At 51.3% G+C, this 22,607-nt stretch overlaps 1 protein-coding gene across 5 annotated transcripts in view; it reads right to left on the bottom strand.

The window, feature by feature from the left end:
* The window catches only part of SIK3 (SIK family kinase 3), a 68,091-nt gene that overhangs the window by 13,658 nt on the left and 31,826 nt on the right, over window positions 1-22,607 (bottom strand). For 3 of the 5 annotated variants that reach the window (XM_014259853.2, XM_088066941.1, XM_014259854.2), the window contains exons 2-14: window positions 19,809-19,925; window positions 18,516-18,579; window positions 12,792-12,953; window positions 7,617-7,741; window positions 7,232-7,355; window positions 6,370-6,488; window positions 5,929-6,039; window positions 5,647-5,790; window positions 5,046-5,126; window positions 4,827-4,936; window positions 4,226-4,379; window positions 3,465-3,620; window positions 2,877-2,947 (exon numbers count right to left, since the gene is read on the bottom strand). In XM_014259853.2, coding sequence (XP_014115328.1) covers window positions 2,877-2,947; window positions 3,465-3,620; window positions 4,226-4,379; window positions 4,827-4,936; window positions 5,046-5,126; window positions 5,647-5,790; window positions 5,929-6,039; window positions 6,370-6,488; window positions 7,232-7,355; window positions 7,617-7,741; window positions 12,792-12,953; window positions 18,516-18,579; window positions 19,809-19,850 — 1,463 coding nt within the window. In that variant the 5' untranslated portion in view covers window positions 19,851-19,925. The remainder of the gene's footprint in view (window positions 1-2,876; window positions 2,948-3,464; window positions 3,621-4,225; window positions 4,380-4,826; window positions 4,937-5,045; window positions 5,127-5,646; window positions 5,791-5,928; window positions 6,040-6,369; window positions 6,489-7,231; window positions 7,356-7,616; window positions 7,742-12,791; window positions 12,954-18,515; window positions 18,580-19,808; window positions 19,926-22,607) is intronic. The other 2 variants (XM_088066942.1, XM_088066943.1) reach the window with 1 other exon arrangement.

Below are 22,607 nucleotides of genomic sequence, written 5' to 3'. Positions count from 1 at the left end.
TTATAAGAGACTGATGGGAGTACTCCAAAAACAGGGAGTGTTAGATAAGCCAGAGAAAACGGGAAGGAAGAAGCTTGTGCAGCGCTCAGAACACGCCACAGACACGCTGCCCACGCCTGTCACAGCACTGGCTCACCAGCACTCTGGGGACAAGTGTAGCTTCAGCTGCTGGTGCTCCACTGCCAGCCTTGGAAGGGAAGAGGAGCTGTTTGCTCTTCCCAGCAGGAAAGGCACGTTCCACCTCAAGGGGAATGCTGGTGTGTCCCTTTGGGAACAGCATTCACTCGGGCAGCTGTGCCCCTGTGCCAGCCCAGGGCGCCAGGGCAGACAGAACCCAGCTGGGCACAGAGCGGAGCCTTCACTCCTCAGAACGACCCCGGGACACCCCGGCCCAGCAGGGAAAGGGTGCGAGGGGCACCCCAGGCTGCTCCAGGAGCATGAGGAAGGGCTGGGCTGAGGCAGGGCTGTGCCAGCCCGGTCCAAGTGCGCCATCTAGTCCCTGCTCCGCTGCAGGAAAGTCGGGAATGGCCCGGGATGCGCAGAGAACAGAACCTGAGCTGCAAGAGGGTCCCTCCCTCTGGAGCCACCAGCACCAAGGCTGGGCTTGCCTCTCACACCAGAGCTGGGAGACAACACCTTAAACAAAAGCCCGCTCTGCACTGGACAAGAGCTGCAGGTCTCCTGGAAACCCCCCCAAGGACCGGGGCGGGGGAACTTGGAGCCTCTGCTCCGGCAAGGATGTGAGGAAGGGCCGGGCAGTGCTGAGCTGCTGCCTGCCTGCTGTTCCTGGCACAGCCGAGCCCAGGGCACGGCAGCGAGGGCCTGAAGCCCCTGCCCAGGGCTGGCACTGCTCCCAGGCTGTGCCTGCTCAAGGCCGCTGGGCTGAACTCAACCCTTCCTGCTCTGGTAACCAGAGCCAAGCGCCACTCGGCCAGCGACACCTGCGAATCCTCACCTTTGCTCCTTCCCCTGCAACTGCCCTGGGAAGCAGAAAGAGCAGCAAGCGAGACAGACTTGCCCAAACCCAGCCTCTCTTTGCTGCTGAAGCCACTTAAGCAGAAGAAGCAGGTTAACAGTGCCATGGTGCCCCGCCAAAGCCCGTGCCATTAGCTGTTTAAGAATCATTTGATGCAGACAGGGAAAGGTTCCCAAAGAGCTTTACTGTTGTGGTTTGCTAAGATCATTTTATTTCAGCCCTCCAGGGAACAATCCAATCACAAGCTCTAACAGCGTTTCGGGTGGAAGGAAGTTTCCCAAAGCTCAAAGGAGATGTGACTGTTCCCTGGAACAGAGAGAAGACTGTGCTCTGCTTTCAAGGTCAGATTAAGGAGGGCAAAAGCTGCTCACTGGTGGCTGCAAACAGAGTATTTGGGGCAGTGTTCTGAGAAGCTAAATATTTGCATCTGTCCCTGATGTTAATGCTATTTACCCTTCTCCTCTGATGACTACTGACATGTCGCAACACAAGGGGGTGGACAGCAAGCTAACACTCAACCTGGATGGTGCCTTTTCAAGGCCATCTGGTGGAAGAAGAACATGTGCTGTGAAAGAACTAAGGGCAGCACTGTCGAGAGCAGCGAAGTGACCTCTGAGTCCAAGGGGACTTGGTTTTCAGTGGGATCTGAACATTTCAGTGCCTTTCAAAACGCTGCACAGGGGCTTCAAAATGTTTCCAGCTGAGCTAATGCTTTAAAGGCTCAACTGAAACCTTCAGGTTTAGAGTAGTGAAAATCTGCCCAGGTAAGATGTCCAGGCATTCCCTTGCCAGGAATGAGATTTAACATGCTTGCACAGCCAAAAAGACCACCTGCTGCTTGAGGTGCTGTCAGAGGACATTACTGGCCCTACATTAAAGCTGTTAATGGCTGTTGAAGCTATTACTGAGGCTACAAGTAGACTTTCTAGGCTGAGGCAGGCAAAAAGAGTCTCAGTGCAGTCTGTCACAGCTCACACCCACTGCTCCTTGGGAGCACTGAGAGCAGCACAGCTGGCCAAGGCTCTGGAGCATGATCTGCACCCACCCAGTGTCACCCTGCCTGCAACAACCCCCAGTGTGAACCCTTGTGAGCCCCCGAGGAGCCACTCCCTTACCCAGGTGATGACCTGTACAAAGGGGGGATCCAGAAAGCTCTTCCAGTTTGAGGTAAGAAGCAGGAGCACCCACCACACGTAGTGCCCAGCTGGTTAGCAGAGAAGAAACTATGCAAAAGCTCCTAAGAAAATGTTAGCAAGGCCATGGTTAGTGTGTTCATGGACTGAGAAAGTACAAGCACGTTCTACCCACTTCCTACAATGTGTTTAGAGCAGACACAGAGAACAGAAGTTCCCAGCCTGGGAGCTAATAATGCTTTCCTTGTTGGAGCAGGCTATTTTAAGGCCTGATGCTAAAATTAGCAGCTAGAGGTACCCGTAATTCCAGCAAGCTCACTTTGTTTGAGGCATCAGAGTTGGATGTTTACTGCATGTCTTGATACAAAAGCTGCTGCACTGGCACCCAAGGCCACAGAGGAGATCCTCCCACCTCCAGCACCCAGCAGGGAGGGGAATCCCTTGGCACTCACTTGGCAGGTTAGTGTGGATCGCATGCTGGTGCACACTAAGCAAAGGAATTTAGCAGTTCCAAGAGTTTCTGGAGAAACTACTGCTCAATCAGCTACCCATTTCAGGGGAATTCAGCTTTGCAAGCACCCAGTAGTGCCAGAGGAGTAACTGCCTACAGTAATCAACACCCACAAGAACAGGAGAAGTGTTGAGCCTTCGCTGTAAAATCAGCAGTGGTGCCCTGACGAGGTGGCTGTGTTTGAATCAGCTCTTGAACAGCCCAAGGTGAGCTTCATGGAGGTAGGAAGGGCAAATGTTAACGGAGTGGGAGTTACCTCTGCACAGCTTCCTGATCCGGCTCCCCATCGGAGCTCTCCTCGTCCACAGGGGTGACAGCTGGGACAGCCTGCGGAGAGAGAAGCCGCAGCTCAGGAGGACACCCAGCACCATCCCCTCTGCACAGGGGACACCTGATCTTCCCAAACGAGCTTCCACAGGGGTGTGTATTGGCTCCTCTGCAGCATCAAGGAAACCTGGCCAGGAACCCCTTCCAACATTCCTTCCCCCGTCCAACTGCCTGGGCAGGGCTGCTGCTACTTGGAGAATTCATTGATACAGATGCACCCAGGGAGCGAGAACACGCCTGAATGCCTCAGATGGACACTCCAGTTTTCTCCACAGGATCAGCAAAGGACAAAAGCAACCATTAAAAAGCGCACAAACACCGTCAGTTCCAGAGAGGGATCTACAACCCCACCTGCCAGCTCCAGGAGAGCGAGCAAGCCCTGCGAGGGGGAGCAGGGGAACCTCTGGCAGCGAGCAGGCACATCCCTGCAGGGCTGTGCCCGCTGTGACCTGGGCACAGCCGCCTCTGCCTGCGGGAGGGGATATTTTTAAGCACTCTGCCGTCCCCTGCTACTCACTGGCGTCATGGTGACGAGCGGCGAGGGGCCCCGGGGCCGCTTGAGCAGCTGCTGCGCGTGCAGCTGGATGTTGGCCCCGCCGTCCGACGCCCGCCGGCCCAGCGGGCCCATCCCGTTCAGCAGCTGCAGGGTGGGGGGCTGCAGCAGGGACTGCTCCTGCAACACACACACAGCAGCGTTACCACCCCAGCCAGAGCCCCAGGGCACGCTGCAGGAGAACACAAACCCTCTGGGCTTCAGGGATGTCACCAGCATCTCCAGTGATGTGGGGCAGGGGCAGGCAGGCTGCAAGCTGCAGCTCAAAGCCAGGCAGCACAGTCCTGTTTCTCCCCAGCCCATTTTTTAATTTCATATTGCACTGCTCTTTCATTCTTCAGCTTTTTCACAGAATCTCAGAATGGTTTGGGTTGGAAAGGACCTTAAAGATCATCTCATTCCATCCCCGTGCCATGGGGGGATTCGACTATGCCAGGTTGCTCAGAGCTCCATCCAGCCTGGCCTTGGATACATCCAGGAGTGGGGTATCTGCAGCTTTTCTGGGCAACCTGATCCAGTGCCTCACCACTCTCACAGTTAAGAAAATTCTCCTAATATTTGATCTAAACCTACTTTAGATTGGAACCAAACAATTGGAATCGTGCATAAAGAGAGTAATTCTTGAGGCTTATGCTGTCCAAGGAGTGACAAAGAGGGAGCAAGTGTGAGCACAAACACCCTCCCAGCTGGCAGGGCACAGAGCACAGCAGGGTCATGGGCAGTACCTTGTACTCCAGCTGCCCCGTGGGCTGCAGGTTCTGCCTGGGCAGCACATTGTGCATGAAGTTCACATTCGGGGTCACCTGCAGGAACGGAGCCTGAGGAGTGACACGGGGGAAGCCAGGCAGGAGCTTCTGCAGGTCTTCCATGACTTCCGTCCTGGACAATCACATTGGAGAGGGGAGTTAGGCATGATGTGAGGAAACCCCTCACAGACCCAGTACACCCAGCTTCCCTTCACATAAAGCTTCTTACTGCTCTGGAAAATGGTCACACAGAGCAGCCAAGCCACTCTTTGGTTTTATTTATCCCTTTTTTTCCCTCCACGTTGAGACTTGCCAGAATTAGCTCTTGGCATTAACCTCAATGGCATTTATCACAAACACTTCACCTTGGACATGACAGCAGTGCAGCTCAGGTGAGACACTTGCCTTGACCAAAAGCACAACTTACCCAGAACTCCAGGAGGAGCAGGAGGAAAGTACCTGATCCCCATCTAAAATACTGACCAAGCTGTTCAGGGGGACTGGGACCTTTAAAGGAACACCCAGAAGGACCAAAGTCACATGCTGGGAGTGAATGTCCAGGTTAGAGGGCAGCACTCACCGTGGGTCAGCTACTCCCACTGTGTGCCTCCTCATGGAGAGGTAGCGGACCAGAGCCTCGGGTGATGGTTCCTCCCCTTCATCACTGTCCAAGTTCATTGTTCCATCGGTCTGGGCAGGACAAACGTTGGACATGTTGAAATGCAACACCAGGATCAAAGGAAAGGCTTCAATGTGAGCCAGAAAAAGAGCTTGCAGGGGTCTCGGGGGTGTGCCTCACCTCCACAATTTGGTTCTCAGGGTTGATGAGCTGGACTTGGGGCACGTTGATGTTCATGGTGTTGCCTGTCTGTTCCGTCTGCTGAGTGGAGAGACCAGGATCAGAAGACACAAACGCAGCATTGCTTTACAAACACTGCTGGATTAACACCAGCCCTAAGCACCTGGAACCAGTGAAGAGCTGTTTATTCTCAAGAGGTTGCCTGTTTACCCCCCTTCCTTCTGTTCAGGCAGGGTCAGCATCTCTTCTGCTTTCCTTATGACCTGGCCTCTCCCAAAGCAAGTGCTCGTTGCTCCAACAACAGCACAAGGTGGGAAAGAAGCATCACACAGCAGCCCTGGGCTGGGAACTCCAGCTCCCAACAACTCCCTCAGTTCCTTCCCCTCTAAGTGAGCAGGGGACTGTCTGAAGGATGTTCAGGCAAGGCACACACTGTTCCTAACCTCCGGAGTAGGGCACCCTAAACACACACCCAGTTCTCAGGCGAGGAACGTTCTGACACTCCAGCAGGGTGTGGACACCTGCCAGCAAGTCTGAGTTTAGCAGGTAAGGGCCTGGCTGGCCCTGCAGGGCTGGAAGAACACTGGCAAAGGGGATGCACCTGGATGTTGGCCGAGGTGGGGAAGGTCATGGTGCGTGGGATGCTGGGCGAGGGGGCAATGCGCAGGTTCTTGTGCCTCTTGAGGCGGTCGCAGAGCAGGCTGTAGATCGCGCTGTAGTGATCGTACGCGTCGGTTCGCAGCGACTGCAAGGCAAAGCAAGAGCGGTCACTCCTTCTTGTGCAGGGATAAAATACAATTTATACTGTGCTGAGGCTGCTCAGCTGCCACCAAACACAGCCACTGATCAGCAAGAGGGGCAGGCAGGACACGCCAGGCCTCACCTGCACCGTGCGCTCCTTGTCCAGCCCCATGTCCGCCATGGCCAGCAGCACGTCCTCGTTGAGCGGCTCCAGCTGCCTCTCGGTCTTCAGGTGCTGACACTCCGCTATCAGCTGTGAGGACACAGGCACACAGTCAGGGCTGACATTCCCAAAGGCACACTGATGAGTCACAGCGCTCCCAAGAGCCCAAGCACCGGGCTCTGGCTGCGGCTGGCATGAAGTCTGATGGCAAGCCATCGGAAATCCAGCTCCCAGTGCCACGGGGGAAGATACAAAAATGTACTTGGATAAGGAGTGATGTGGAAAGCAAGGCCAGGAGACGCTGAAAAGGGAAAGGCCACGCATGGGAATGAGTGTTCCCAAAGAGCAGAACCAACACTGCAGCGCCAGTGCCCAGAGCCCGTTCGAGTCACTGAGCAGACCCTGCTCGCTGCTGCTCACCCTGTCAAACTCTGCATCAGCCTCCCCCAGCTTCATCCACTTGTGTTTGCAGATCTGCTCCATGGAGAGCCTCTTGCTCGGGTCCAGCACCAGCATGTGGCGGATCAGGTGTTCACACTCTGCCAGGGAAGAGAGGCTGGGTCACCCGTGGGGAGGGACACGGCTGCTGCAGTGTTCCCTTTCCAGGCTCCCCTCTGGGAAGTCACCTCACAAAAATACAGAAATACTGCTTCTCCTCTGCACTTTGCACCTGCTGGGCCCCCAGTGTGCCACACTGCTGCAGACATTGATTCCCTGTGTTAGGAAGGAGAGAATCCACCCTGTCACCCTGCTCCTCCCCATCTTGATGTGAGTGGCTTTTGGAGCCTGAGAGCAAAGCACCTGTAGAATGTTCTCCACTCAACAGCTCACTGTGAGTGATTTCTCCTGTGATTACACCTGTGCTGTCACCAAGAGGGACTGCTGAGGCTCTCCTGTTTGGCACAATCTAAGGGATTCTAACTTTGCTTTGAAAGCTCCACGTTTTAGCAGAATTTTCTGCATGGAGAAAACCTCCTCCCCAGATAAGACAGCAAACAAGGAAGTTTTCACCTGGGAAACTCCACACAAAATCACTCCTTAACCTGACAGCAGGCAACCAAGTACCTACATATGACTCTTTGTTAAGCTGATTTTATATGAAAATTAATCACAGTTTTCACACCCAAGATTTATTATTGAAGTGTTTCTGCAGCAGCAGGACACAAACACTCATCTCTGACGGGGCTGCTGCTGGGAATTAGTGCCCCACAACGCTGTAAAAAGCTAAAACTGAAGGAGGTGCAGTGAAAAGCCCTGTGTCCCCAGGTGCCTGCCCCCTTACCTGTGGACATGAAGAAGGGGATGCGGAATTTGCCGCTGAGCACCCGCGCGCGCAGGTTCTGCAGGGTGCTCCCGTCGAAGGGCAGGGCCCCGCACACCAGCACGTACAGCACCACGCCGAGGCTCTGCGCCCAAAACAAACCCAGTCAGCAATGCCAACCGGAATTCAAATCCCTCTCTGGGTAATGCATGCTTCTGGCACCTCCCCAGAGGGAAAATACAGGACGTAGTAGCCAGAATGCAGTTCTGGAAGCGTTTCTTTGGAAAACACTTTTTGCTGTGTCAGGGCTTTTCTCCAAGACATGTACTGAGCACTCAGGAAGCAAAGCCAAACAAACAGAGCAAAAATCACATCAAAGTCAGAGAGAAAGAGGCTCATCACATACCCAAATATCAACCTTTGGCCCATCGTACTCCTTGCCTTCAAAGAGCTCTGGAGCAGCATAGGGAGGACTCCCACACCAGGTTTTAAGGAGCTGGCCAGGGGTGAAGATGTTGCTGAACCCAAAATCTGCAAGAACAAAGAGAACAGATGAGAGGAATGTGATTCACTCGGACTGTCCTGAACAAATGGCATTTCAGTAACTTGCTGAGTCTGGCCAAGTCATGGACAATCCTGTAATGGGTAACTGGTACACAGGCACTGCAAATGGAGTCACTGAGGTTAGAAAAGACCTCCAGGGTCATCAAGTCCAAGCTGTGACCGATCCCCACCTTGTCACCGGCCCAGAGCACTGAGTACCATGTCCAGTCTTTCCCTGGACACCTCCAGGGGTGGCATCTCCCTGGTGCCCTGAGCTCTGGGCAGTGTCAGCATGGACAGAGTGCAAAGCAAAAAAGAATGAGAATTCTGATTTTTCCAGAAAACACTACAGGGGCTGCAAAATTTGGTTATGGTGGGCAGCTCTACAAACACAGTTAAATCCTGCACCAGGAGCAAATAACAAATCCTGAAAGAGAAAGGTCTTCACCTCACAGGCAGCCAACCATCAGCTTAGTGGGCACTAATGGCATTCTCTGTTAATTAACCTGCCTCCCACTGGCTCACAGCTGGGACCTGCACTGCAAAGGGCAAGGAAACCAGTCTGGATCCAAGAGAAGGGAGCTGGTTCTTATAAAAAGACTCTTCACTAAATTTCCTTTCTTTTTTTTCTCCTCAGTTGAATCGAAGCAATCACAGTCCCAGAGAGGAGTTCTGAGGTGTCCACAGGTTTTTTCTAACAGATTCAAGATTACCCAATATTACCAGTTAATTACCAATTCATTACCAGTTCCACACTGAACTCCAAGTGAGGATCACCAGCGATGGCCAACAGCTCTGGGCCAGAGGCAGGCAAATCCCAGAATGCACTAACTGATGAGTTTGTGCTCCCTCTTGCTGCTTTCCTTACAGGATTTTCCACGACCTAATTTCAGGTGACTCCTCTCCTCTCTTGTGCAGTATCTGCAGAGCCCAGCAGACCACCTGGTGCTGCTCCTGCCAGCTCAGCTCCAGGGGGCACAGCTGAATTCCTTCTCCCTGTCCCTTCGCAGGGAGGAAATTCTCACTGGGGAGATGATTAATGCACGTGGAGAATACCTGACACAGCCTGTTCCTGTGGAAACACCTGGAGTACACACCAGGCTGCTCCAACCCCACCTCAGAGACGGTTTATGCGCAACCCCATTTACCAGAGATGGTAAATGTTCTTTAAAGGCACTGTGGTATCAAAACAAGGCACTTACATGTCTGTTGGGTTTTTACTGTTGGCAGTGAAACCTCCAGTCAGCCTTTGGAGGACAATTCCAGGGAAATAGCACACAGCTGCACAACTGTCTCTTCCACCTCTGCACGCTTTTGAGCTGCTGTCTCACGTTCAAAGCAGGATGGGTAACAAGTGCCCGAGTTACAGCCACCGGAGCTGGCAATAAATGCTGCAGCACTGGATGTATTTCCCAACACACAGCACTCATATCAGGGTTAGACATAAACTCCTCATGACCGTGGAATTCTGGCACTTCCCATATATTGAGCAAGTTATCCTGGTTTAGTTGCTTTTATTTGTCCTTGTAAGTGCACAAGTAGGCTTTGGGCACCCGGGGAACCGCCTGTATTTTCCAAGGAGTGCACGGCACAGGCGACAGGCCCGAGGTGCTCCCCACTGTGCTGCCCAGGTCACAGCCAGTGTCAGCAGCAGGGGCAGGGCTGTGCCATTCCAGGGCTGTGCCATTCCAGGGCTGTGCCATTCCAGATCCATGCCATTCCAGGGCCGTGCCATGCCAGCTGGCAGCACTGCAGCCTCGGAACAGACACGCAACAGCTGCCTCCTGCACCCTCCTCTGCTTCCTGCAGATTGGTCAGCTGGGAAACTTCACCCCTTCCACATCGTGTTGAAATTCATCCAGGGATTCACAGCTCTTTTGGACGGGGAGAGGAGGTGGGGAGAAGGGAAAATGCAGAGTCTGTCCTTAGGGAACGGGGCCAGCGGGTCCCAGAGCTCCGCGCTCGCCCCGCGGCTGCCCCGGATCTCGGGGTGAACGCTCTCCCTGTGCAGATGCTGCTCTGCCCAGCCCCTCCCGGGCTCAGGGCAGCCAGGATGCTGGGCTCTGTGGGGAGCTGGAGCCAGGCAGATCCTGGACAGGGACATTGCTCCCAGGCTGCAAACGGCTTCCAGATCCCACCTGCGCTGTGGGACTGAGGTCAAGGCTGGGGAAAACAGCAGGGCTTTAAAAACCCAAAGAAAGTTCACGGGAGGATTTGAAAACCCCAGAGCAACTAAGCACAAAATCTAAACCAAACAAAAACACAAGTTACAACTTAAATAAACTTTCTTAAAATCTATGGCCAAGGAGATGCATAAATCCAAATCCTCAGGGAGCAATCGGGTCTCATTCCACAAACAGATGCAGAGGGAAAGAGGAATTTTTGAACAGCAAGGTGAGTCACAGTGATGTGATACAGGGAAAACATTTAAAACAAACATCTCTGCTACAAAACACTGGGTCCAGTCCCTCAAGCTTCCTTGGAGCAGAGCTCAGGGAGTGGCTTCAGTCTCTGCCCAACAGGGATTTCATTCTCAGGAGGGGAAGGAGCAGCCGACTCCTGCAGACGAATGCAAAGCGATGCATAGATCGGATTCCTCTCTGAAACCAAAGCCCGGCAAGGCCGGGGTGTTTAGCAATCATCAACTCCTGGCTGAACTCTGCGGCTGCGAGCACAGGGAACGCGGTGCCAGCAGCTACTGACTCACACTCTGAGAAGGTACACTGGAGAAAAAGCATCCATGGGAAAAATGAGAGCGAGGGTCACAGCACGGGGATCTCGCTGTTTACGGAAAAACAGCAAAGCGGCAATCAATCAAAAATCAACCCAAACTGCGAGCCCCAGGGAGAGCAGCAGCCCTGCCCAGCCCGGGGCTGCAGCCTGGGAGCCGGGACCTGCCTAATGCCAGGCAAAGGATTTAAAGCTGCAAACGGACGTCAGGTGGAAAGTGCCAGAAAACCTGCACTGATGAGAGTATGAAAAGCTCTGAGGTTTGAGTTAGACATGGTTAATGGGTTTGGCAGTGAAGGTTCAGCTGGTTCTCCACCAGTGTAACTGGTGTGTGCATTTCTGTAGCATTTCTCCTGGGAGGTCTGGTATGGAGCAGATCTGTTGCTATCACTTCTTTTTTTTTTAGGTTTTTTTTTCTCTTGAAACAATGGAAGAACTGGTGTCAAGTTGTAATTGGTGAGTTATAGGGAGAAAACTTAATACTTGGAAAATCCTATACCATAAATCAGCTTTTCCAGGCTACTTTTCAAAGCACTACAGCATCTTCCTGCCAAGGCAAATACTGCCACCACCAGGGTGGGGACTATCTCCTGGAGTCATTCTGGGTGCACAGATTTGGAAGGAAAATAGTTTCCAACTCCCTTAGATAAAAAAAAGTTTCCACAATTTCCAGAGCTTCTCAGCCTGCGCATATGGACATTTCTCCAGCAAATCCAGCTGAATTCCAGTTTCCACCAGGGTTAGTTTTTAACTTCTCGCTGTTTGCCAGGCACCCTCCCCCTCCACACAGAGCGGATTTTTCCCTTGAACACAAGATGGCCTCAAACCATTAGTGCAGCCTTTGCATAAAACACCAGAAAGTGCTGCTCAGAGACCTCCCCAGCAGCCTCTCCCTGAGCTCCTCAACCTCTCCACTCCCACTCCAAGGAGCTGCACTCCTGCTTCCTCAGCGATGTGTCTCCCTTATCTCCTGCTCCCAGAAGAGTGAGGAGCAGGTTATCATCCCTGTGCCAAGGAGGACATGGCTCACACTGTTAAGCACCAGAGGGAAACCATGAAGTTCATCTCTCCTTCCTATTCCTTCCCTGCTCTCTCCTCACAGATGAAGTATGAGGGAAACAGAAGAAATTACTGATGATTTTACCACAAACCGAGTGTTGAACTCTAATCTCACACCACACCTCCGGATGGTACACGAGAGAACAGCAACAATGAGCTGGACTGGCTCCTTTTTTCAAGATGCTGTCAAGACTGAGGAGTATTTCCCACCTCCCAGAAGTAAAATTGCTCAGACTGCAAAGTTTTGTAGCCCTCAGCACTTAAAAAAAAAAAAAATCAAGTTACAAACCCTTGCAAAAGACAACAAGCTCACCCAGGAAGTGCAGGGAGAGGGGGCAACCAAGTGTTTTCCAAGGGTGCCCTGCTGTGCTCTAGGCTCTGGGAGAATTAAATGCTGAGTACGAGCTCTGCCACTTCCAAAGTCCATGAAATGAGATGGGCAGGGTAGAATCACAGAATATTCTGAGTTGGAAAGGACCCACGAGGATTGAGCCCAACTCTTAAGTGCTACAACTTGTTGGTTCAATTGGTCATAATCCCACCAAGCCCAACCAAGTCAAGCCTAGTCAGTGTCCCCCAGGATCAGCCAAGGCTCAGTCTCATGCTCAGAGGATCACAGACACGCAGCTCTGTGTTAGGTCAGGACAGAAATGCCCGGGGAGGAAAGCTGGTGACAAAAAATTCCCTCTGCCCCGCAAAAGTCTGGGAGCAGGCAGTGAGGGCCTGTGTGCTTGGCTGCTTCAGCTTTTCTCTCTGCAGGGAATAAACCCCCAAAGCACTGAGGCCACTCTGGCTCTGTCACACACATTGTGAGTGATTCCAGGAGCGCAGTTTCCCCTTCACTGCTCCACCATCCACCTTGTCATCCCTGCTTTGCCATTCCTGCTCTCTCACCTAGCCTGACCTGCTCTGAAGGAGCCCTGAGCAGCAGCAGGACTCACAGCAAGGTTGGTTTTGTGGTACTGTCTCACCCATCACCCAGAGGAGTGAACACCACAGTGTCTGCAGCCTGGGAAGCCAAACCTGCCTTTTCTTCCCTCTTGTTTTACATTGCACTACTTGAAGGGAGGTATAAATCTCCTGGCTACAACCTGGCAGTTTCAGCTCTGGGCAGCAGGCCACACAGAAATCCAAAGCTTCCTTTAGCTGCACGTTTCCTTCTCCCTGAATACCTGGAAGCAGCCAGTGCCTACATTTATTAACTCCTGAAAGCAGCTGCCTTCCTCCCACACCGCTCAGCTTAGCTCACCTGCTATTTTGATGTTCAGGTTTGCATCCAGGAGGAGATTTTCTGCCTTCAGATCCCTGTGGACTATGTTACGACAGTGACAGAAGTTGACAGCAGCCACAATTTGCTTGAACTTTCTCCGGGCTTCCTTCTCGGCCATGCGGCCGTGGGCCACGAGGTGATCTGTGAGGGGAAGGAGAACACAGGGTTATGGACACAGGGGCTTCTGGAGAGAGCTGGGGAGGTGGGAACAACGAGGGCACAGTGTGGTTTCCAGCTCCAACAGCAGACATGGGAGAGGCACAAGCAGGGATCAGGCACACCGCTGCCAACCAGTCCTTGCCTTTCTGAGTGAAAGGCTTTGAAATTCATTTTATACAGAGGAGAGCTGAGGGGATGCCTGGAAAATCAGAACTCTTTTGTACACAAGTGCGAAGGTTTTAAAATCTTTTTCTACGTCAAAATGAAAATGAAGCTTTTCCAGCTTTTGCCTTCAGTCAGACCCCAAGCCTTGTACCACATCACCTCGAGGGAGAGAGGTGCAATGTCCTGGCCACGTGCCATCCTTCCTTTCCCCTGCTTTTCCACAGGAAACACGTCTTTGCTCTAACATGCCTCGAAGGTAACTCCTGCTGGAACCAGCGAGGTCCCAGGTAGTCACAGCCACAGACAACTGCTCACTTCAGCTCTCCAACCAGCACAGCTACCACCAGCTGCAGGAGGGATTTAACATCCTCCCTCTCTCTGTATTGATGCAACAACATCCTTGTGAAATCCAAGAAAGCATTTCATTATAAAAATGGAGCTGGCCTCCACTACAGAAATCTGAGCACTCCCAAATATTTTGCTGAAAGCCTGTACTCTCACTCAAAGGTAGTGTTTGTTGCCAGCTGGGCTTTCCTTGGAAGCCAGCACTGCACACACGGACAGGAAAAGCCTCTCCAAGAGATCACAAAGGCAGGCACACAGCAGTGACCCAGCTGAAGTCAATCCACTTCAAAACTGCAAGCACCAGACTCACAGAAGCCACTTGTCACTGTCCTGTGAGTAGGGACAGACAGGCAGGAGACAGGCAGCAGGAAAGGCAGGGAAGGGAAGCCTCACTTCAGGAGATTGTAACTCCTTGGTGGGGCCATAGAGTTGGCCTCAAAACATCTCTGGCCAAAATTAGGCTGAAATGATTCACATCCCTCCCTAATCCCCATTAAACTGGGAGCTCAATACAGAGATCTGTTCTTGAAAATAATAACAATAAATCATTTGTGCAGGTTTCTCATCAGGTGGTTGTGTTTTTCCCCAGTCACCCATTCATTAAAATACCTGCGACATAATTGACTCGCAGTAAATACTAATTACCAAGATCCATCAAAGCAGTTGTGCTGCTCCTGACTGCACAGCAACCTACTTCTGCCTTTGCCCACTCATGTTGTGCAACAGACTCGAGGTGTTTTTCAAATAACTTGTCAATTAACTCTTGTTCATCGGACAAACTTATTCCATAAGCAAATCTGAACCAGGGCTGGAGAAGGAAAACCATCACCAAGTCAAATCTGACCCTCAAAGTGACCATCTCAAATTGCCCCGTCGTATTTCATTAAGGCATTTGCATGGTCATAAATTTGTTACTGTACGGAGACTGACAGCAGAGCACAGCAAGGGCTGCTCCAATTTAAGCCACTGATCAACAGGTAATAGCTCAGCTCCTAAATGAGGTCCTTCACACCTGCCACACGGGGATTTGGGATCCAGCCTGTCCATACAGAAAGTGCCCTCGAAAGCAAGAACAAGGCTCCAATCTCTCAACAATTTCCCAAATATTTCAGCAATTCTCCTGCAGGCAAGAAAGCAAACCCAGCTACTGCAGCAGGTGTCTTTCTGCAAGGCTCTCCTTGCCCAAGCCACGTTCACCAGTCCCGGCACAGCCGGTGACACCCGCGTTCAGTGCTGGCACCTGGGGCACCCCCTGCCCCCTGCCTCTCACCCAGAAAACTCTGCTGCCCCTCTGCCCAGCCAGTCCTGCTGAGGCTGCAAAAAACCCTTTTTAGGTGAGGCGTGAAATCTCACTTCTGATGAAGAAGTGGGAGCGGAGGCCCAGGCTCTGCACGTAGGCAGCGCGCGCCGAGCCCACTGACATTTCTGCAGCAGCTCCAGAGGAAGGACAGAAACAATGAGGCTACAGAATGCTTCACATACCACCAAGGGCAACTGTACGCCAAAATTAACCGTTGAGAGCTTAGTCTGCACAAACCTCCCCTGCAGTGGAGGTTCCAGAGCTGACCTGAGTGTTGAGCTGGGAGCCAGCACCCTGCTCCTCTGAGCGTGCCGGAGCACCCAGAGCCTCGGCGGGGCTGGGCCGGCGTCACCGCGCTCCCCGGCGCACGGCGATGCTCCTCTGGGTGCCTTCCAGAGGGGAAGGAACACATCATTTCATTGCACAACCCTTACAGACATCACTCACTGCTCTCTGTACTTACACAAAGCACCTGACGCTGCTCTCTGTGTTAAAAAACAATCCAATCCTACACTGAGGAAAAATCACCTTCGGTTCAGAGAGCACTGACACACAAGTTTCCACTCCCCGCCTCTGGACAGACGCCTCGTGCTTTTAAGCTGCTTTCTGTCTGGAAAACAAACACTGATGAAGCTTCACATCTCCTCTGTGTGGTGGATTAAGTCACATTTCCAGTGAATCTGGTGACCTTGTGATGTCAGAAGCAGTCTGACCTTCTAGAAGACGGGCACCACAACACTGTTTAATGTGTCTGCCCAGTCCATGCTCACAGAGCTCAGGACAAGCGGGCGGGAGGTGGGGAGACAGGGCAGACGTGGCAACCACATCAACCAGATGATTACTTTCTAAATTTCCTGTGATTTTTTTTGTTAATCAACCAAGAAGCCCAATTCAGTCAGTGAAGACTGGGGATTACAGTTTTCATAGTAAACAGCTGAAATCAGACCAGTTTTTAGACTATATTCCATCTGACCTCAGAAAAGGACACTCGAGGGATCTGGAACAGAGACCACCCTATGTTTAAAAGGAGACATTCATTTCTTCATAATGTCAAACCAGCGACCCAACCACACACGAAACACGGACAGGGACAAAAATAACAATTTACATTTGGCTGCTCGAGCCCACAGCAAACCCAAGGCCTGTCCCTGGTCCCCACGCGCCGCTACGCAAACAAAGTGAATTATCAAACCATTTCCAGTCAGAGATGAATCAAAGCCTCTTACGGTACAGGCTGCCTGCCGAAGGAGCCTCAGCCCTTTTACTGGAAGTTGGATACACAGGTGGAGCAGCCCTCGAGGTGCTGAGCTGGGATCCCTGCGGAGCTCAGCCAGGCAGGGACAGGCCAGACACACGGCCAGCACTGACTGACCGCGGCCACTTAGAGAAACCATCGCTCTTTCTGCTGAAAATTCTGACCTCTAGCACTGCCTGCAAAACACTGACGGCTCTTTGGTACCGTTTAAGCCTTGGGAAGTTTTGAAAGCATCAGGGAAGCAACTTAAGATGTGTTCCTTTCCAAACCTTGCAGCTCAGAACAGCACAATGCTGTAACTCTGGTTCTATGGGGTGGCACTCAGCCTCACTCTGGGCACTTGGCATCCAGAAAACCACAGCTGTCAGCCCCCTTACTCTCCAGCACTGCATTTTAAAGCCTTTGTCATGCAGGTGTTAAGGCATGACCAAAAAAAAGGCTAAAGAGACTCAGCACAGGCCCACTCCACAGAGAATCCCCAGTGGCTGCACTGCCCACACACTCCTCACACAGCATCCCTGCAGCACATCCAGCCATTCCCAACAAACTCACCTGCCCCAGGAGGGACAGGCACTGAGGTGAGGCAGGTGAGGTTTTACCCACCAGGAGAGCCCGGCTGCCCACGCTGCCATCCACTTTGTCTCCACCACACGAGGACGTGAGACCCCTCAGCGCTGGAGATGCAAGGACTGCAAGGAAACCTCCCCAGAATGGGCTCCTGCTTCCTCCCTGCAAATTGCTTCCGCTGTTAGAACAAAGTCTTAATGGCTCCTCAGGAAACTCTGAATACAAAAAGCTGAGACTTGAGTTTTCCCCTCTCTGCTCTCGCACTGAGGGCAGTGCCCAAAAATCCTCAAAACTGGGTAGAGAGGCACGACCTCCTGGCTTGGGTCTGGAGAAGCCTCACACTATTACAGAGCTGGCTGCTCCCAGCTATCAGTGAGGATAAAATGCTGGGCAGCAGCATGGAAATTAGCCATGCTAATGAGCTGAATTTACTACAGCAGAAAATCTTTCAGAAAGCAATTAGGTTTTCACTTCGACTCACGCAGAAGGCTATTTTTGTAACCAAAGAATTCATTCCAAGTTTGTATATGAGCTTGCACATAGCTCTGGATTTAAAAAAAGATGAGCCCATCTCTGCCAAATTCAACAGAAGAGGGAGAAAAAGTAAAAAGAGATTTATTCTTTTCTGTGGTGATACACACCCAAGCCAACTCCAGGACATGTGCAGGTGATTTTGCTGTGCATGGGAAGGTGAATTTCACAAGCCTTTGGAACTGCTGAGTGTGTCCAGCACCATGATTCATATTTGAATAAACAACTGGAAGGCTCAGCAAGTCAGTTTTTCACCAGGCAATCCACACTTCCCAAACATCAGCTGTCACTTGCTTCCCCTTCGGCTGTCACCTTCTCAGGGAGAAATCCAAAGGACATGGACAATATTGACAAGAAGCCATGGCAACCATCTACAGAGGTACTGAGGAGCTGGTGGCAGTCTGTAGTGGCTGGAAAACAGCACTTTTCAGCTTTTATTTTCCTTAATTTGGGGCTTTTTTTGCTTCACTAAAAGCTTCGTCTTTTACTACAACTCAGCTTCTCCTCCAGAGAAATGAGAAGTGAAATCAAAAGAGAATCTGCAGCAATGACTGACAAGGACAGGGGAGTGCTGTCTCCCAGGAGCTGACAGGCCACGTGTGACTGTCCTCACTTCCTTGACTGAGGCTAATTCAAGCACACAGGATTTTCCCCCTTTTTGGAGGCTCATATTGGCAAAGCCAGAACAGACCAATGTTGCAAAATCCTGACTCCATCACCCAGCACAAAATTCCAGTGTATAAGTAAATTCCTATTTCTATAGGTTTTGCTACTGTTCACCAAACAAATGAATAAATCAGCTCACAGTTCTTTCAGCTGTGCTGTGCAGATACTTTTATCCCTTTCAAGACAGCTCCTGTGGTCAAGAACACTCAGCCAAAATTCTCTGGGACAATGGTGCTTGGAAGGGATATAACCAATGCTTGCTAAGATAACACCAGATATCAAAAAGAAAGGACAAGACACGGTTTTGAGCACAAAACACTCCAGAACTGCAGGACTGCCTGTTTCTTTGAAAGCTACTGACACACCCCAACAGTTCCACTATCATCAACAAGGTTCATATAACTTGCCGGGAAGCAAAGCACTCAGCAACACGAAAATCCGACTGCATGACTATTTCCAACATCTTTAATCCCAAAGTGAGCACGAAAGAGGAGCAGCACCATCTGTCAATGAAACCCAAAGAAGAAACAGAGGTTATGGGTGTTATTTTTCCATCGACTTGGTCTCATTTATTCCTTTACTCCTCTTGTCAATGGAAAGTTTGCAGGCTGAAGGGCACCTCTTGGCTGAAACAAGAGAGTGTGGCAGCTATTTTCAGTTTACTGTAGTTGACCAAGTGCATTATCTGATTAAAGAATGCAATAAATGTACTTACCAAATATTTCCCCTCCACTGGCATACTCTGTCACCAGATAAATCATCCTCTCCGTCTCCATAACCTGCACACAAGGACAGACAAGTGACACATAAAGGGACTGCTGAGTGCAATGAGAAAGAGCTCTAAAAGCACCTTTATTCCTTCTGTAAACAGTAACTGCTCTCATCAGGTGCAAACTGTAACCTTCCCCTGCTTTCCAGAGCCATGTGCAGGAATGGGCAGTGACTGGGGACAGTAAGGATGAAACAGCAAGTTTCAAACACTGAATCTGTATTACACATAACACTTCACCTGCACCTTCCTCCTCCTGCTCTGTTTCCCCTCCCTTTAGCATTTACACCCCGGTCTTGCCCTGTTTAAGCAGTCTGGGAGACTTCTCAGCATTGCTACCCTGCTCTTCTCCCATCCTAAACAAAGCCCAGCCACAAGTGTCACCTCTTCAGTATCACATCAAGAGTTTTAGATGGAATGAAGCAGGCTTAAAAAGGTTTTTTGGCTCAAAGAAAGAGAAAGGTTTTAGGAGTAGGTTTGTGAAGAAGCACTCCCTGAGTACCTTGAAAGTGCCAGAGTCCCTGTAAGCATCTCACACATGGTTTGGCCAAAGGAGCTAAACATTAACCTCTGCCACTTCTACTCAGTTTTAACTCTTTGGAGTCCAAGTAAATATTCCTATCTCTCAAGCACAGATGGGAAACAGAGTCCTTTACTCCTCTGCTCCCATCACTCTGCAGCACGCTCCTCACAGAGGGGCACAAGCAGCTACCTGTGTAATGGGCAGAAATCATAGCTTCTGCCTCTGGGGGTTTTGTTTGCAGACAAAAAAAAAGGTCAAACAAGCTGGAAAAAAAAGTCTGCAAACAATATTCAAAAGCAAGTCTGCTGCCAGTATTGATCCCCTTCCAGGAAAGGGCTGAGCAGATCAGCGGGGCCTGGGGGCCACAGGGAGCTGGGCAGGGAGAGGAGAGCTCAGTCCTGCTCCTGGGTGAGATTTACTCCCTCCCTTAAAGTGAGAAGGGGAACCTGCATCCGGTTTCAACTGGGAAACTGAGAAGCACACAATGGCCATAAACAAGTGGCAGGAGGCCAGCCCACAGCGGAAGCACCATGTCCCAGAAAAGAGAAGGATTAGCTACACTTTCCCCCTGCCCCTCCAATCAAAGCACTTTGAGACCTCAAAAACATAAAGGACTTTCCCAGTTCCAGGTAGAAGGAATGGAGGGATACCTGGAGCAAGTGCTCCTGCACAGTGCAGAGCCAAGGGATGGAAACTCCACGGCAGAGCGCTCCTACCTGGTACAACCGGATGATATGTGGGTGGCAAAGCATCTTCATGATCTGAACTTCTCTAAATATCTTCTTCAGGTTCTCTTCATCCAGCTGAGTCTTATCAATGATCTTTATTGCAACCTGGCAGAGGGGAAACAGAAGAGAAGTTACTGACCCAGCTGCATTATCCACACAGCAGCTCCCTGCACCAGGGCTGATAAACCCCAGCAGGGAATGGGGGGTAGTGTCACCCTTCTAACAATTGAGGTATTTGTTTATCTGTTTTAAATCAGAAGTGCTCTGTAACGCTACACTAATGGAGTTTAAACAAGTCTAAGTGCTTCCAGTCAGCTGCTCTCCAGTCTCCAAGATTTTCCCTCCACCTCCCTGGTGTTGGCAGCTCCCAGCTCCTTTGGGCATGGACTGCAGAACCACCAGACTCCAAAGGTGGAGACACTTCTGTGCTAAGAACTACCTGTCCTCAAGTCCACTGAGCATCCTGTTTCATCCACACACAGACAGTAAGGAAGGGAATCTTTTCTGCAATGGTGGGATGAACAGGAGAGAAAAGGCAGAGTGTTTCTCCTTGATGGAGAAAACTGCTGAGAGAAAAGCTGCTCTGCCTGGCAGAGGAACATCTGCCCTGCTGCTTCTAAATCAAATTTCAGCCTTAAGTATCTTCCTCCCCACCACGGAACACCCCTGCAAGCAAGCAGCTCCAGTCTCAGGATTTGTGGGATGAATTACCATCCCCCAGCAGGTTTTCTCGCTCGGAGATGGCTCTCCCTGGGAAAAAAAACTGCTTTCACAAATCTCCTGGTTGCTTTGCTGGAGAGCCTACTTTACACAAGTCCTGCCCAGCAAAGCTGCAGCTGCAAAGACCTGGGGAAGGGCATGCAAAGCAGCACTGCCACAAAAACCGCTGAGGATGCACAGCCAGAAAGATCTGACACAGAAATGCTTGGCTTGTCCCAGACCCCAGAGCTCAGTGGGGACAAGGACAAGTGCTCTGTGCACAGCAGCGTGCCAGGACCACGGGCACAACCCCACGGGGACACACGACCCAAACACATGTCCCTCTCCTAGTGCCAGCCCCAAGGGCAGGGCTAAGGGATGCTCTCACAGGCACACACAGAGCCAAACAAAGGCGGCTTTAGATCCTTTAAGGGAATCTTTCTTTAAGGGAACAATCTGAAGCACATGAAAATTAAGCCCCATATTTTATGATCAAATCCCTGCCAGAGCAATAACCGCCCTGCATGTGAGCAGAACCCAGCAGAATGCCGAAAAGGCGCCCAAGCACAATAAGCTGTTTCTTTCATTTGAAACCTTTAATTCAGAGCGCAGGAACGCTTCCAGCCTTCCAAGTCACTGAGCATGCTTCCTACAGCAGGAGCGGGAGCTGAACGGCAGCCAGGTCTGGCACTCTGCGCTGGGAGCTGCTGGCAGGAGCGGGGCTGGAGCCCAGGCACGAGGTGAAACGGCAGCAGGGGCTGCCAGGCACCGGGGCTGTGATTAACGGGGTGCGGAGCCCCGGGACCTGCCCAGCGCGGGAGATCCGAGCGCAGCGCTCAGGAGCGGGCTGGGAAAGTTGAGAGAGCCAGAGGGGGATTGGGAAGCACTCTCCACATGCTTTTCACCCAAGGTTTTCCTGCAAGAATGGGCTTTTGTGAAGCTTGAGCATAAACATACATAAAAGCTAAGAGACGCTTCCTCCAAGAGCAAAGCCAAGATGTCTACCCAGAGACATGAGTCATTTTCGGGCCCAAAGACGTAAATGAAAATCCACAGATCTGGAGTATTCCTAAGCTCCTTACTCATTCCCAGTTCTATATTTGCTCTAAGGAACTCTCATTTCCCAGCTAAATTATATGGCTCGAGCTGACACTCTCGGCCAAGTTCAAGGTATGCAGAACATCTGATTGCACCCAAATTGGTCAATAGGGCCAGACACAACAGAGCTGAATTCCTCTGGTTCTCCCTGATAACCCGGGGCAGGGAGCTCCAGGCTGCCAGCTCCCCTGTCCCCTTGTGACGCTGTGGGGTTTACACGTGGGGAGTGAAACTCCACACCCACAAGACACACAATAGCTGGTTGGGAGCAAAGCCAGACAAACAGCACTCGGGAGATGTTCTTGAGATGGAGCTCATCCCGAGCTCAGCCAAGCAGCCCCAAACCCAAACCCACCCCCGGGAGTTACGCGGAGGAGAGACCTGAAGGGGTTTCTTCCAAATGGTTTCATTCCACACAAATGCCTCCAGCAACTGATGCAACATGAAAGGCAAAAGTCTCCTGAAAAATCCTGGGGAAACCACCTTGTGCTCTGGTTTCAGGAAATGCAGAGCTTCCTCAGGACTGTGCGAGGGTGGAAGTAGGAAATCCCCTCTGCGCTGGGCAGCAGGGACACGCAGGGAATTTCAGGGATGTTCCACCCGGGGCTCTTTGGGTTCTTTTGGAGAATCAATGTTTTTCCAGAGGGAAGGACTGGTTTAAAGGTTTTCCAGAACAGACCAGGTGGTTTCTCCATTCCTGCATTTCCTAGCTGGCTAACATTCTCCCTTTCCTCGGAAGATGATTTGGGATTTCAGCAGAAAAGGGACTGGCTGAGGTCCTTGGGTCGCACCAGCCACACTGACTCCATCTAAAGCTCAAGGGATGGCCACAAGGAATTCAGCCCTTTCTTTTATAATTTATTTAGTTATTGGAGATTATAAATCAGAGAAAAACAAGCAAACAAAAGGATCTTTAGGATCTTTAAGGGAACAATCTAAAGCACATGAAAACTAACCTTCATATTTTATGATAAAAATCCTTGCCAGGGC

The sequence above is a fragment of the Pseudopodoces humilis genome, chromosome 25, assembly GCF_049639895.1.
Source record: "Pseudopodoces humilis isolate 2021_Gansu_Grassland_sample_001 chromosome 25, ASM4963989v1, whole genome shotgun sequence".
Lineage (NCBI taxonomy): Eukaryota > Metazoa > Chordata > Aves > Passeriformes > Paridae > Pseudopodoces > Pseudopodoces humilis.
The sequence above is the reverse complement of the archived record's forward strand: the minus strand, read 5'-3'. Positions and strand labels throughout refer to the sequence as shown.